Genomic DNA, 16,877 nt, shown 5'->3' with positions numbered 1-16,877 from the left:
CTCCGACGATCGGCGCTGGAATGGGGCTCAGTCATTTTGAGGTGGAGGGAGTGTGGAAGCTGCTAGAACACCGATGACCCTTATCATGGGGAAGGGTCATCCTATCCTCTTTATTCCCTTCTCTCCTTCGTCAACCCTGAAAACTGCGATAATTCTGAAAAATAAGTCGGTTTCTTCGCCAAGTCCTGTCGTATCGCTGAGGAAGAAATATGGACGATTCCGCCGACAAAGCTCATCAGGCTGTAAATCGAGCCGGCTCCCCGTGGCAGCGTGTTCCTCGATGGCTAATATGACGCGGAGCTTAAACTTTGGCGTGGGTGGGGTGAAGCTATATTTGGATTTTGGGATATTGAGGGGAGTTTGGGTTGGGTATTCGAGGCCCCACTGTGGACGAGTAATGAACTCCCTTTCCCGACTTAATTAATTATGGGAGCGGGGGGAATGCGCACTTGGAACAATGTGCTGCGGTTTATATTCATTGGAAGGTATTTGAATCGTAAAAAGCTACCACTTCGATGAAAAAACAATGGCTATGGGCTCATAAAACTACCAGAACAACAATTAAAATGGTGCCATAACCTCGGTGGAATGTAAAATGCATTTCCAGGCATTTTTAAAGTGCGGTAACGCAATTATACGTGGGAGTAACAGGAAAAATAATAATCCTTTTAGACATGAATATCTCTTTAGATTGCAAGGGAAAAAGTGACTGAGAGCCTATATAACCTTTATAATAATCAATAAAATAAATAAAGCAATATATAAATATATATGTGTTTATGTAATATATTTATACAATTATTAAATACTGAGGATATCAGAAGTTACTCCCTCCATCACTCCACGCTTATGAGTGCTATGTGTAACATCATAATTTGTAGTAAATACTTTCCATAAGCTAAACCATGTTTTTACCTTCATGAGAAAATAAACTATCATCACAATCTAAGTTAGCTTCAAAATGATGATGGGATATTGTTAGGATTTTAATTTGCTGAATAAAGTTTACAAAATATGCATAAAAATATTGGAGTAGTGAATGTTTTCAATCTTAAATAATCTACTGACTGAAAAAATGGTTTTAAAGGTAAAAGGGTGCACTGGCTACATGTTAACTATAAGAGATTACTTGTTAATAATACTACATAAAGTATGTTTTATGAGATAACACGAGTTAGAAATGCGAGTAATTAGGAAATAAAACCACTGATAACAAATAAGAATATCTAGACACCTAAATGGAATCGCTAGCAAAAAATTTACGAAGGCCTTTACAGGAAAATAAAAGAAAAAAGTATAAAACAGACTCAAGAAAAATTGTAAAACACTATGGTAGCTTTAATTACACTATATGGTTACAAACGTTGGATATTAAAAGGAAAAGATAAAAGAGAGCTCAAGCAAAACAAAGACAATTCCTTAGATCGGTTAAAGTCTGTTCAAGACAAGGTTAACTAAGGAATTTAGAGAGAAGAGAAAACTTAAAACAAAAGATAATAACGAGAAATCAACATAAAATAAGATAAAATTGAATTACCGTGTATAGAGTGTAAGAGGGATGTCTGCCATGACAAGTATTTCAATGAAAATGAAATGGTAGAGGACATGTAATAAGATCTATAAAACGCTGGCATTCCCAAAATATTTTATCCTGGAACTGACTGAGGGGGTAATCCGTGATAAAAGATGACGAGATCCACTATGCCTTGTTTCAAGGCAGGGCCACATTTAACATAAGTTAATGAAAGGATTTTTTCATCCTTATCCCTTCAGTCTTTTTCCGTACCACGAAACCCACGAAAAAATATTATCCGGAAAAGAAATCATGGTTCCCTCTATGGATTTTAAAAAAATCAGAAACATATAACTGTTATCTCTGCACACAACAATGAATACTATCTATTCAATATTAGCAAATAACATTTTGAAGAAAGAATCTATGAATATTGTGACATTTAAACGTCCATCTTGGAAGTAGGCCAAAACGATATAGCTCAGTCAGCAAAATTTAAAGCTATTGCATATATTATTATTAAATATGAGAGTAACACCGCAAGTAAGCGCAATTAAATACAAACGAAAACCTAAGGTCAATAAACTAACAGGAAATAGCAGACCCAAGATGAAGAAATTCAGGCACACGAAATAATAAAGGAGCACATCTCTTTTAACATCAACTTCACAAGTTCCAACATCGTATTTGATATCCCTGTTAGGATAATACTGTACCATTTTAATACTAATGATTGAGTACGTCACACGGAAACTAAATTATTGTTGGGTTAACTTATATTTTTAGTGTGGAAGTCGATTTTCCAAAATAAGATATTTCCCTGACCTATTGAATATTATTATAATAACTCCGATGGCTCCTTGCTTCATCTTGCTCCATTTGCAAACCTTTCGCAATACCCGTAACCATTAAACAGGGGCTTAATTCCTTTAGATACGAGTTAAAGTTCTAAGTTTATGGGTTGAGAACATTACAAGCAGGGACGTTACATTTCCGCTGCTCTGTCTGTGAGGAAAATAAGCGTTCGCCGTCGGCATCCTGGAATATTACACATCATCTAAAGTATAGGAAGCTTCTTTGAATGTCAAATGCAACCCCATTCTATGAATGAAATTGCAATATTATCTTTTAAAATATTGTTATGGTGTTTGTGTCGATAGCGTTATGATTAATTATATTAAATCAACGTTACCATTTAGAAACTAATCAAATTATTTTATCACGGCTTCAACCACGTTTCCATGTAAAAGCCGCGCTTGTGCCCATTAATATGAAATTAACCTCACATGAGTGTAAACCACTCGCTCGCGGGGCTTTGTTCGTTCCACTGCAGGATATATTATGGTAAATAGACTGATAATATGTAGGAATTCAAAACGGCTAATCCTGGACATTTGCAGGGAGAGAGTTTTTTTCTTGGGTTTTCGTGGTGTCATTACAGCAATAGGTAAGATAGAGGAAGATACCAGCCGCTGAAGCAGACGGACTTGGTAAGGACCAGCGTCGGAATGTTTCGGGGGGATTGAGTTTAAATGTTGCCACAAACCCGCGCTTGCCCTTCGGCCACCCTCAAAATTGATCCTTCTTGGATTACTCTCTAGTATTTCTCGCAAACAATGGGCGGGGGAGTGGGGAAGGAAATGTGGGTGGAAGACTACGGAATTCATTTCCGTCTCTGTATTTGCCCTCTCCCTTTTTTGCCCTGGGACCAGCTCACCCTAGCCCGCCATCTGTCTTCTCCAGCGAGCTTCAACCCCCTTCCTACCAGGGCCTTATTACCCGAGAACTGGCGCCCCATCTCATTTCTCCCATTCAATCCCTTTGTTGCTTCCCTCTGCTTATCCTTATATTTCCAGCAGGAAAAAAATCCGCGTCGCATACCAGCAAAACCTCCCTCAGCCTTCACCACTGTAATACGTAGTTAGATGACAATGGGAATAATTTGGGACAAAGGCCTTTGGCCGTATAGAGAGCTATTAGACCACCATCCGGTGCGGGATTGTGAGATTTAAAAAGAACATACGTTTTAGATGAGGTCATTGATTTCCTTATCACTTGGGTTTGAGGAAGAATACAAATGAAACAGTCTTAACGCATTAGGGAAGACGACATGTGAAGCAATAAGAAAGTTGAACGCTGATAAACCAAATATAGGTTAGAATTTTAAAAGACAGACCTAGGTACCAATGCATTATATCTTAAGAATAATCTTTAAAAATACCAAGTATCTTATAATATTCAGGCAATACTTAGCATACAGTTAAAAGGATCCCATTAAACGAAAATTGTAACTTCAATCTCTATTGTATCCGTATCTATACGTTGAACACGTTTCCATCACGAGTCTGATGAATTGAAAATAACGGGAGACATGCAATGTTTTCTAAAGTTTTGCCTGCGACAACTAGGATCCATAAATAAGTAAAGACTGTCATTATTTAGGTGATTTAAACCGAAATCTCGACATTTTCAAGTCTCTGATCATCTTAGCCCAAAAAAAGGAATATACATTAACGAAAAATAATAATTAAAAGAATGTGTAAACTACAGTGTACTTTTCACCTTCTAAAGCTACTTGAATTGTAACAATAAAAGTCGTATGTGATACTATACGAAGTACTTTGATTCTTTTTGAACAATTCAGTCAAGGTATACTATAATGCACGAATTAAACTAGTTTATCCTGAGGGAAGTTACGAACATGACGAATTTTCAAGAAAAAATTCAGCAAGAAACGCTACATAGTTCATATTTCAGAACGCGAAGCCCCTAAATTGAGCAAATTTTCTCAATTCGATGTATTTTGCATTCTGAGAAAAATAAGGGAGCTTAAGCTTGTCAGCGTGTAGATTTGAACAGGATGTGTTACTTTTAAATCAACAAGTACATTATTCATCTACAACACGTACACTGCCATTGCGTTTTTCCAACCCTTTAACAACCTTCCGTGCTTTTTCTTATTCAATTGCCGTTACATCAGGTCACGCAAACCTGTGTTCTCTGGCCATATCTTACTACCGTTTCTCCTTATTTTTATCTCAACATAGTAATTTATAAAATATCGCGTTTAACTTCTAACTTTCATCGTTGTATTTGGGACCTATAAGATCACTTCCCTCGAGAGAAGGCGTATATTTCACCTTTTAACGGTTCGCTGGTTATAAAGACACCCAATGTCACCTCCATCACCCCGACCAAAGCACCTGAATTTCCGCTTTATCGCCCCCAAAATCGCGGTCTTTCCTTCTCCGCCTCCGGATCCGATTAAGTTCCCTTTTGTGCTGTGTGAAAAACTAAACAAGGTTTTGTGGAGAATAAGATATTATTCTCGGAAGATGAAGGAGGGAATAGGTGAGCAAATAAAACGAGGACGAGGACATAGGCTGGTCTATTAGAGTTGAACTCAAAGGGAATACCCAAATGGTAACCATCGCGAAGGAAAGTGAATGAAAATTGTTGACGATTAACATGCCAACTCAGGCCAGGAGGGATGTTTCTCTTCACTGCCAGAAAATATATACTGAGTATCCCGATCTCACACAATTGAAAACAATACAAAAAAATGATAAGCCTAATATTTTATTATAAACCAATGACCAATAAATTTTACGACTTCTGATTAAGGACGTTACAATTAAAGCGTCAACAATGATAGCAAAACCACCAGAAGTACCCAGATAAGGATGGAATTTAAAAGAATGACTTGATTAGAATATCACTTAATTATACATATGCTGGTGATTCTTTTCAAAGATCTGATTAAATTTCATTAATTTAACAAGACACAAATGTACGCTAGCTTATACTTAAATGATACAAATTTGCACTAAGGTCCTTCGAGTTATTTTAATTTCAATATTAAATTTGATGTAATTGACAACAAATGCTGTCAAAGATTTTACCAAGTGTTCGTTGCAACCATGCCAAAGAGCTTCAGGAATGTCCACCTGTGCAACTCAGACTAATATTTCCATAATTTAAAATTGCTTTCTACTTCATACACATATTATGCAGTAAAATGCGATTCATTACAATGTATCATATTCATGTATTCGAATGACGATTTGTACCAAGGATAAAAAAATAGTGTTAAAAATAAAAATTATATTACAACTATGAATACACATAATTTCCACAATGTTTGCCTGTTACTATGAAGCTCAGGTGTGATATACTTCACAAGTTCTAATAGTTTCTATAATAGTAGGCTCTCATCCGATATGGCTAACTATAGATTGTGTATTCACAAAATAGATAAGGGTACAAAGAGGAATATATTCCTTTTCCATGAGTAGTAATAATTATTACGAATTTCATTTTAAAACCTGGAAGTCCCTAAAGATGTCACTTCTGTACCAAATTAATCTGATGTAATACAATTCACTGGAAATGTTTACATTAATCGGCAAGTAACCGTAGGAAGGATGCTTAATTTCCTCCGACCTCATAACGCATTTCTCACATTTCCATTTCACATGTTTCCAGGTAATTCCTGTGAGTCTATTTCATGAAAAATATGCCTAAATTCATGAAAGGATAATAATGAGAAACATTTCAATGCATATTTGTACGAGATGACCGTTATTTCATTCACGCTCAGCTATGACTTAATTACAGTCCATTGTTTTTTTATTTATTTTGAATGCGTAATATGTTTTGCGTGATCCCAAATCAATGCAAACAGAATTTTGAGGCAGCGACCGAAATAGAGTAAGGAATTTCAGGTTTAATAATAAAGAAATTTATAATTTATTTGCGAACTATACAAAACTACTCTTTAATTGCAACAAATTGGGTCATTTACTGCAAGGGACGAGGTAAAAAGGCTATACGTATATGACTATCGGGAAAATATTAAGAAAATGAAATGAATTTAAAAAATAGACTCGGAGGGGTGATAATATAGTAGTAATTTAATCAGAAAAATGGCTACCAAAAACAATATGAAAATAGCTTATTATTTATTTCTGTAGTTCCCATGCCATTGTAAACTGACGGAAACTTTTTGAGTGTTAGTGGTGCAGCAAAGCTTAATGTGTCCCTCCGAACTCTACGAACTCGTATGTGATTAGCATTGGATATTACTTAAACTTAACTTTATTAAACAAAATGCTCACGGCCATAATGCAATAAGCATGTTAGCATCATTTGAAATTTTTATTGCTGCGAAGTACCAGCCGCTTTTTCAGATATCATGCGATGATTTTTTTAACTGTAACTATTTTATTCATATTTTCCGTTCGAGTTACAAAAAATCGCCGAAAAACTTTATGGTATTTTGTTATTTGATGCCCTATTTAAAAGCGACAATGGAATTCCTAAAAAAGGCATGTTGCTACTACTCAATACAGGAAATAACTACTGCTAATAGTATAGGCGGTAGATCTCCACGCATCTGAGGAATTTGAGTTATTCCTTGGTGGAGAAGCATTTGTAGTTTACGCTTTTAATTGTCGTGGAACAGCCATTAAAAAGTTGAGATACCGTTAGAATACCAAAGAGTGTTTCATTTTCCTGAATATATAAATACTATTCTTACATTGATCGCTTATAAATATGTAAATAATCTGCATACCACTACAGGCTATAATGTTCCCAAAAAACGAAATGCCTCCATCATCACTAATAAGTACATCATTCTGATAGCTTTAGAATCTGTAAGTTTTAACATATTTGGTACTCAAAGAAGCTTTTTCAAACGAAATTTCTTTGAAGGCTTCCATTCGATTCATTTATAGATGGCTGAGAGCATTTTCACCTACTAGTATTTTAGTCAACAAGTTTCACCTCGAAATTAGTAAATATGAATTCTTTAATTATTAGATGCTGGGGGAGGGGGGGTGACTGCTTCATTTCTCTACCATCTCATTTACTTCATCCCTGCTCCCGCATAATGTTTAGATTATTCAACTAATGCGTTTCGGTAATTGACGAGGGCGCCCTTATTTCTATCTTCCTGACGATCCTTCTGCGATAATACTTGTGCCCACATAGTCACTCACCATCGCACGCCTCCGCTTTGCGCTCGATCACTACGCCAGGCTGGCATCACCACCAGGGCTTCGATGAAGGGCTACGCTAAAGCTGTAGAATCAGCTGCTTGGGGGTTTGGGCTCTGAGGACTGACTGAACTCAAGGATGGGCTTGGCATGGGTTGGCAACGCAAAACGTCCCCCACCGGTAACCCCAATTTATTTTATTTTTAGTTCAATCGAGGAATATATTTCCATTGAAATTCTATTCGATTCCTCGGACAATACATGTGTATCCTTTAAATAATAATTATAATTTTATATATTTATAAAGATTGGGTCGTGGCAATTTTATTGGGTAGAGCGATGAAATTATAATTGGCTGATACGATTCTGGGTGACGCCTCTCAACACGTCCGTCTTCACCGAAGCTGCTGTGAGATATCGAATAACATATCACTTTGGGAAATCATAGGGGGCAGAGGGAAAAGGAACTGGTCCCCCCAACCTGATGGATGAATTTCACATCCCTTCGGGCTTGATGGGAGGTGGTCTCCACCCTCATCTACCAAATATCATCAGCAGATGAGGGAAAAAACATAGTTAAATTGGACGGAGATGAATCATTTTTTTGAAAGTTGATACCTTATCATCATTTTGAAAAAAAACGTGGTATGCCCTTTAAAAAAATATCCGAGATTATTCGAGTTACATAGGCCTGAATTTTATAGAAATTGGCAACCGCTAACACTTAAATATTCTGCGATATTTCTTTTAGTGAATTACTGATAAAATTATGGCATTGAATTTTTAAATATACATGCACTACTTTATTACTTTCCTTCTATTAATATATTTTCTCTCCATGAACAAAAATATGCATGTGTGCCTGTAATTATGCATAATATATATTGATATATGATAGATATCTTCGAAATGGAACGCTCTTCGGCGACGCACAAATATATAAAAACACAGTTGTAGATTTTTAGAATATAGAGACACAAAGGAAGGACACTAACAATATGTTATTTGACGTTTCGACAGCTCGGCTGTCGTATTCAGAATGGCGTTCTCGGGGGAGAGCGGAGAGGACATGTGCGGGGGAGAGGTGGGGGAAGGATAGGTAAGGGACCAATAGCTAATGAACAAGGGGGTGGGGGGATATGTAGGCAGCCATATGATGCATTCAGTGGGCTTGGTTTAGCCCGGGGGGTTTAAATGATTGGGCCACCAAGATATGCGCCATTTCGCGGGTTCTCACCTCTATTATACTAGCAGATTTGGGAAGGATTTCAATCACCGAAACGGAGAAGCAGTCGTCAAAAGATTGATTGTGGGAAGCAGTGTGAGTAGGAATGGGATAATTAAGAAATGTGGGAGATTTGGTGGAATATCGGTGGTTATTCATGCGGAGGGAGAGTGCGGTCGTGCATTCGCCCACGTAGAAGGCAGGGCAGAAGTTACAAGAGAGGCGATATATAATATGTTTGAGGTACAGGTGGCGAGCGGTTGGGAGTTGGTACTGAGGGAGGGGGAGGGTCTTAGAAGGTGACAGCATTTGCAGCGTGGGCGGTTGCATGGTGCGGATTGGGGTGGGGGAGAGACGGGGGTGCTCGCAATTGGTTTTGTGGACTTGAAGATGTCTCCCAAGTTTGACGGGCTTTTAAACGAAACAGAGGGACAATGTGGGAATAAAAGTGATGTGGACTGAGTGTTATTAATAATTGGGAAGAAGTCACAGATTAATGTTCCAGGGAAGAAAGTGGTGATAAGATTAGGGCATTTTGGGCGGTTTGGTTTTGGGAGGGGAGTGTATTGGAAATTCTTCATCTTCAAGTCCACAAAACCAACTGCGAGCACCCCCGTCTCTCCCCCGCCCCTATCCGTACCATGCAACCGCCCACGCTGCAAATGCTGTCATCTTTTAAGACCCTCCCCCTCCCCCTTATATATATATATATATATATATATATATATATATATATATTTTTTTTTTGCAGTGATGAGATTATTAATCGAGAGGAATATAGAATACAACCAGGAGGTATTTGCCTGTTTCGTAGATTTCGAAAAAGCGTTTCATAGATTAAATTTGGAAAAACTAATGAGTATATTGAAGAAAATAGGAATAGATTGGAGGGAAAGGAGGCTAATCCGCAACCTGTACATGCCCTGACTGCTCAGGTGCGAGTTGGGAACGGAGAGTCCGGATGGGCAGTGTTAGGAAGAGGTGTAAGGTAGGGTTGCCCTTTATCACCGTTGTTGTTCAACGTATATGTGGAGGAAATGATTGGGGTAACATGGGAAGAACTGGAGGTAGGAATGAAAGTGGGGGGGAGGGGATTCGTAAAAACAGTTAGGTTTGCTGATGACCAAGCTTTAGTTTGTCAGTCAGCCAAGGGGTTGCAAGCATTTCTGAGTGAATTGGAATTTCAGTGTGGTAGATTTGGGATGAGAATCATTATAAATAAAACAGTTGTTTTGGGATTTTCGAGAAAGAGAAAAGCTAAGCTCAACAATATAATAGGAGGATTGATTGTTGGGAGAAATAATAAAGAGGCAGGAAAAATGCGTGAAAGACGTATTGATCGGTAGGGGGAAGTTAAAGACTCTTATAGAGGGGAGAATGTTAGCCATACGAGGAAAGGGAAGGAACAGGATAGGGATGTTGGACGGGATGAAGGGAGGAAGAAAGTACTCAGAGAAGAAGAGGGACCTGATATAGAGTAGGATACTGGATTTTGTGTTGTGTTAGGAGTAACAAAATTCTTATTTGGTATCTGTATCCATCCAAAAACCTACCTTAACCGGTAGATTACCTTATGATAAATATACATATAAAATATCCAGTATCTCAAACATATCGCAAGGATGTTCCTAAGTATTAATATTGACAACTCGGTTGAAAACAGCTCTCGTCAGGATACTCCTCGTTAGCTACAATTTAATCAAAAGGTTACTACAAACAAATTATATTGTGGAGAGTAATCTAGTGAAGCAGCGAACACACTTCCAGAAATTATATTTAAACCCGCTCCTGAGGTATCGATAGATTTTGGACGCCAGATCCTTATACTAAGTCGATCCTTTATAAGTCGATTTAAGTACGTTAAGTCCGTCCTGCTCCTCCAAAACCTGGAGAGGTCAGGACACTCAAAGCAGTGTGCATCCATACGGAGCAATTTAGGCAGTGGTTCCAAAGAGCGGCTTATCAAAACCGTTATCTAAGCATTCCAATTAGTGTGAGAAAGAAAATGCCGCAGAACTGGAAAGGTAAACACTCATTAATTTATGCGTTTCTCGTAACCCGTCAGTCACAATGCGCTCCTCCCCATGGGCAACGCCGATTGAACCCCCGAATCAAATTAACGGGATCCAGCTCTGGCAATTTGGTCACGCGTGGAGGGGGAAGGCTAAGACTGGGGGAATCAAGGAGGCTGTGCCGACTCCCTTGGGTAAAGGATCGTGTGGGCGGGAGGGACTCTATTTTCCTCGTCGCTCATCCATGCCCGCTCTTCAATTCGCATTGTCAAAATGAAGGTCTGATGGTAACATGTGGCTCGCCCGGTGCCTCGAGAAGAATTATAAACAACTAAAGTCATAGAGACAATGTGACTTGCGGCAATGACTCGGTCCATTTCTATCTGTCCGTCTCTCTTTTTCTCGCTCTGTTTCCCATAATCCTCTCTCCATATCATGTAATCTCTTAACTAAAGATTATAAAGAACACTCGATGTGAGAATTCAATCATGTCAAATTTGAGGAAATCATGACAGAACAGAAAAGGGGCATGAAATGCAACCCGTAAAACTCAAGTGTCTCTTTTTCAGCATGGAAGTTCAAAGATGAGAGAAAGTTAAGGTAATGGGAAGGCATCCATGCGTTCATAGTCGTACTGAAAATGATGGTCAAGAAAATGGCGACACAATTAAAGACGATATTTCTTTGTAGGGATTTCACAAAAGCCTTCGGGATACTCTCCCATACCCCCACAATCGTAAACGGAATGCTGAGAAGAATGCTGTTCAAGGGATCCATCTTAGGAAATTGCGTGAATTTCCTATGAATGTAACTTTACCGACAAATTAAACACTATAAAAAAATAATACATTTTTACAATAATATTTTAATCACGTGGGTCGCGGTAGTCCAGGGGGTAGAGCGTTGAACTACTGACCGGAGGGCCAACGTTTCCCGGGCAAGTCTCTCTGGGCACCTGCAGCTCCACCCAAGCTATGTGATTTTTCGGGTAATGGGAAACCGTAAACAGCTCAGGGAAGGGACCTGGCCCCCCTACCCTGATGTTCGTATTTCACACGCCGTGTAGGGCTTAGGACTGGGTGAACTCTGCCATCACCTACCAAACCGGCCTTCGGGTTGATTACTGTGTTTATGGTTTTTATTTTAAACATATGCCCATAGAGTTATTAAAAGTAAAAACGTTAGATGCTCATATGAATGAGAATGTGAAAAAACCGTTAGTCACCAGTACTTTTTATGCACATTATTGTTAAAATGGGAGAAAAGCCATAATTTTGAGGAAAATCTTTAGAGTAATACGTCATTGGTAAATTCTTAAGGAATAAAGATTCAATAATACCATGAAAATTAGCTAGTGACAACGAGAAGCGATCGGTTCATTGAGGGTAGGTACGTTATCGATAGGTCACAATTTGATCAAATCTGAATTTTCAAATGTTTACGTTTTTAGAATTTAGGATATGATCCTAGGAATTAAGACTTGTTTTTAAACAAATTATTGTTTCTTTTAAACTGAAATTCTGAGATATCGTATCTGAGTAATTTATTTTTATTTATGGGTAAGCGAAGTTACAAAAAGTAGCCAATATAACAAATGTTACTAAAACATATTCAAATGTAATGGCTTATCAATCGGATTGTGTATATGTTAATTATACGTATAATAATGCTCCTGTTAATTTCAGGCATGTGATATAAAAACGCCGGTGAAAGCCATGCTGTAACGTCGTGCTCCAAGATAAAATGCTCCTATTCGGAAACTACTCGTCAAAACATGAGAAGCGGTATTTTATTTATTGCTTTTGGTTATTAATGACTGCTAAACTTAGTTCCCGAAAGAACCAAGGGAATTACCTCCCAGAGTACAAAATACTCGTACAACAGATGACTACAGAAACTCTCGGCAAAGCATAAACTGTGTGATTTTCTGCGAACCAGTGCACGCTGAGAAACCGCACCCGGCACAAGAAAGGAGCCAGTTGCTCTCTTTCAAATGTGAATTCCACTCGTGCGGCGTAGGGCATCAGTTCGAGGGGGCTCGAGAGCGCACTTAGGAGAACGTACGAAGGAAGCACGGGGGAAGGAAGACTAGATGGATAGAGAAGAGTTGGGCGAAAAAAACGCCAGGCATAAGATGAGGTAAGAGCAAGAAGGAAAGCGACGAATAAAAAAGATTGGGATCGGAATGGTGCGTTGGCTAACCTATTGGCTTCGCACCCAGAGAGCTCTTTTTCAGTGATATCCCGATCCCTACCTCTGGTGTTTGTGGAGAGCACATTGAGTGAGTACGCCGTTCGCCGGACGGGACGTTAAACTGCGGACCCCTTGGCGCCTTTCGTGTAGAGTAAGTAGGTCAATGCCGACGCCAGGTTCCTCGCCACTCTTACTCCTTTCCTATCCAATTCCAACGGCGCAAATGACCTCAGCTGTCGGGAAACTACCTTAAATCTACTGCCATTACTACTATTACTATAATGAAAAAGATCTAACCACTGCGCTCCCAAAGTTAGCCGAAAAAAAGCTGGACCTGAAGGAGACGCCCCGCTCCTTCCCGGAAAATCACTTCTAGCGAGAGCCGAGGAAAAGCAAAGAACAATACCAAAGAGACCTTCGCGCTAATGACTGATTTTTTATTTCACGGAGTTCAGTTCGCTATTCGTTTAATTTATTAATTCTTTGAAAAACACGGTCAATGAGCATTATAATGTGTCTTGATTTTTCATCTTGGAACTGTTAACGTCAGGGAAGGTAACTCCCGACGAAAAATAACAAAAAATCTGATTATGATACGAGCAAAGCGAATTGAAACTTGGTTTGGCAAGGAAACGATAAAGAGGATCCTCATCCCGAAGGTTCAGAATGATGAATAAATCGTGCCCGAATCTAGACCGAGGCATTTTTCATGGTGTAGTGGAATGGGGGATTTTTCGAACCGTGGTGACCCATGGAAAGGATTGGCGCGGAAAGGCGTCGAGTTAGCATAGGATCGGCGCCAAGTTTGGAGACATAGGGGTGGAAAATGGGCAAATAAATGGGGATGGAACACGGGGCTCACCGGTGGTGAGCAAAGCAAGAAACGGTGTATCATAACTTGCCATCTGCTACATCTCTCTCTCTCTCTCTCCCTCCCTCTTTTACTGCACGTTGCCGGGGTGAAAGTAACTGTGAATCCCGAAATGGGCTTGACGAGCAAAAAATTTCTTTACAGTCGTACTTGACATCTTCCGGAAACGCACCACGCAAGAGGAGGAACGTGAATCCTTCTCTTAGATTTTTTCTAGCTTCCTGGGAATTATTTCTAAATTAACTTAGGTAAATGACAGTTGTCGTTCGACTGCTTTCGCAAAGTAATAAATTCAACGAATCGAAGAAATATATCCTAGACCGATTGTTTTTCTAATGCGTTAGAAAAAGTTCTAACCGCTCCATGAAAGTTCTAAAGTTGCGATCCATGAATTTTCTCCATCAAAAAATTTAAGCTTAAAACTGTAAAAATAAATATTTGTAAAATAAGTATAATTATAGTAGAAGAAGACTGGAAATTTAATTGGATGATTTTTTATGGATAGTCCAGAGGGTAAAGCGTTGGACTGCTGACCAGAGGGTCCCGGGTTCGATTCCCCGGCAAGGCACTCTGGGCACCTGCACCTCCACCCAAGCTAAAGTGATTTTTCGGGTACCAGGTCTTCCTGGGAAACCATAACCGGCACAGGGAAAGGAACTGCACCCCCTACCCTGATGTCGTCTGACAGCCGAGCCGTCGAAACGTCAAATAACATTTCGTGTGCCCTTTCTTTGTCTCTCTATAGTCTAAAAATCTACATCTGTGTATATATATATATATATATATATATATATATATATATATATATATATATATATATATATATACACACATGGACTTGAAGGTTGAGCATGGGTATCTGAATTTTACCCTCTTGAAAACAAATAAGAAAATAGGAAGAGCAAATCCTAATAGTCTATGAAAGCAAAGAGTGATCAACTACTTTCGCCAGACTAATTTTTACTTAAACAATCATGGCGTAAAAAGTCGGGGAAAAAAGTTTATTAGTTTATCAGTCTTCGTCAGAATTCAAGATCACAGATATATTTTCTCTTGTCAGTATGTTACCTGAACTTTTGTAAATGCCACGAAGGATTTTTTGGATAATTTAAAAGAGGGACGGCTACAATGTCATATGACAAGAAAAATAACCATACCTTCTGTGCCATGCAGAGCGCTCTTGAAGGATTAATATCCTCGTTAGCCCACCATCACGTCAAAGTTTAAAAAAAGTTCTCGCAAGCGTCAATAATGCCCATTCTGGTGCTACGATGCCTACTAAATATCACAGGTAGACCAACCCGAAGACCATTACCCTCAGATTATGAGGGAAAAAATATTTCGTCAGGATTTAAACTACAGACCAAGAATTCCGGCTTCAAATATTTGCGTTGAAATACGTATAGCAGAAACATTTGGCATAAGAATTTATGGGTACGTTTATACCTGGTTCAAAAAAGTAAGACTCGGATTCCTTTAGTTTGAAGTTCAAAGAGCTTTGTAGGCCGGTACCTGATCGAAAAGATGTACAATCAGGCCCCAATAGCATTTTTGGATGGCCCACGATGGATTTATAGCACAATATTGATTTTGTGACAGGGAAAAGCATATTCATTCACAGGTCTGTTGCATGTTGTTAGAACAAGACTGTCAAAATAAAAACAGTCGCTACTTTTTAATTAACTATACACGCTGCATAAACGAAGAGATTTATTAATGGTTTTGTGCATAACTTGTACTTAAACTCTTTTTTTAACGAAAAAATAATCAACCTCTATGCATTCAGGAAAATTTTTTTTTCAAACGTTAGAAGTTATATTTTAAGCATATGAATGGAATACAAATGATTAACAATAAACTTTCCCAGGGCTAAATTCCTATTTTTAAACATTTTTTTGGGATCATAAATTCTGTTAACATTTTCAGCATGCCAAAAGAGAATAAATTAATTCCGTCAAAACAGCCCTAAATTTAGCCACGACAAGGGCTTGGCAAAATTAAATTGAAAAAAAACGATGATAAAATAATGCCAAAGTTAACAATACATATCCAAAATTTAAACCCAGGAATACAATTACGAAAGAGAAATCAAAATCTTGAAAAGTTTCAAAAATTTGATTGCCAATTCAATGTCCTAATAAATAGAAATACTAGAGTTCTGACCGCGGAATGAGCTTTCAAAATAAAGGTAAATGTTGGAATATGATAGATGTCATCAATTGAGAGCTACACTTCCCGAGAGAGAATAAAAGACTCGCTTTAGAATCATTGAATTAACTACCTCGTCACAGTTTCACTTGCCGACTTGTGCCATCCCATTTCACCACTTAATAATGGATATCCACATTTCCTAGTAGTCTCCTTTCCGAACCTTTGATGGAAACACGTAGCTCCCTGTGACATAGCATTTGTGGAAATCCAGCGCAAGCTATTCATGCAACTACTGGACATGAGTCCCCACGACAAGATTTGTTTATGCAAAATGAACACTCACCGCATCTCGATGATGTAATGGGTGACAGGGCTGTTGTGGACGTCGGGAGACGGGGCCCATGAGAGATGTACCATCCGGGAAGTGAATCCTGTGATCAAAGGACGGCCGGGTGGATCCGGAACATCTGTTGGTGGGAAAAGAAATCCATTGATTCAGTTCTTTTTAGAAAATAGGTAGGTTATGGTTTATCTGGAGCAAACTTTCCCAGTTCAAATGTTTTCTTCTTCGGCAACGTTTGAGATGGGAAAAGGCTCGCCTTTTATGCTATAAGTTGTTTATCAAACAGAAATTTGGAATATATTCTCCAGAACATTGAATGAAAATGGGAACTATTTCTACTGAAGCCATTAAATACACAAAAGAAAAGCAGCCAGTACTGAATATTGCTGAGCTAACATATACTTTTGTTGGAAGAATAAGTTTAATTATAAACCGTTATTGGAGAACTATCCACACTAGCTCTAATTCTCCACAATTGCGTGCAATACCATGGATAGCAGCTCTGCATGAATAGCCGCTGACCATATTATACTCGCAATATATGTAGGCATGTTGCATAATTGGTGTCCG

General features: G+C 38.6%; 1 protein-coding gene across 2 annotated transcripts in view; it reads right to left on the bottom strand.

Moving 5' to 3' along the window:
* Positions 1 to 16,420, bottom strand: part of Ptp99A (Protein tyrosine phosphatase 99A) — a 592,897-nt gene extending 576,477 nt beyond the window's left edge. For both annotated transcript variants that reach the window (XM_071582787.1, XM_071582788.1), the window contains exon 1: positions 16,308 to 16,420. In XM_071582787.1, the coding sequence (XP_071438888.1) occupies positions 16,308 to 16,381 (74 nt within the window). In that variant the 5' untranslated portion in view covers positions 16,382 to 16,420. The remainder of the gene's footprint in view (positions 1 to 16,307) is intronic.
* Positions 16,421 to 16,877: the final 457 nt, after the last annotated feature.

Source organism: Hetaerina americana, unplaced genomic scaffold (assembly GCF_022747635.1).
Source record: "Hetaerina americana unplaced genomic scaffold, ioHetAmer1.1.p SCAF_12, whole genome shotgun sequence".
NCBI classification, from domain to species: Eukaryota; Metazoa; Arthropoda; class Insecta; order Odonata; family Calopterygidae; genus Hetaerina; species Hetaerina americana.
The sequence above is the reverse complement of the archived record's forward strand: the minus strand, read 5'-3'. Positions and strand labels throughout refer to the sequence as shown.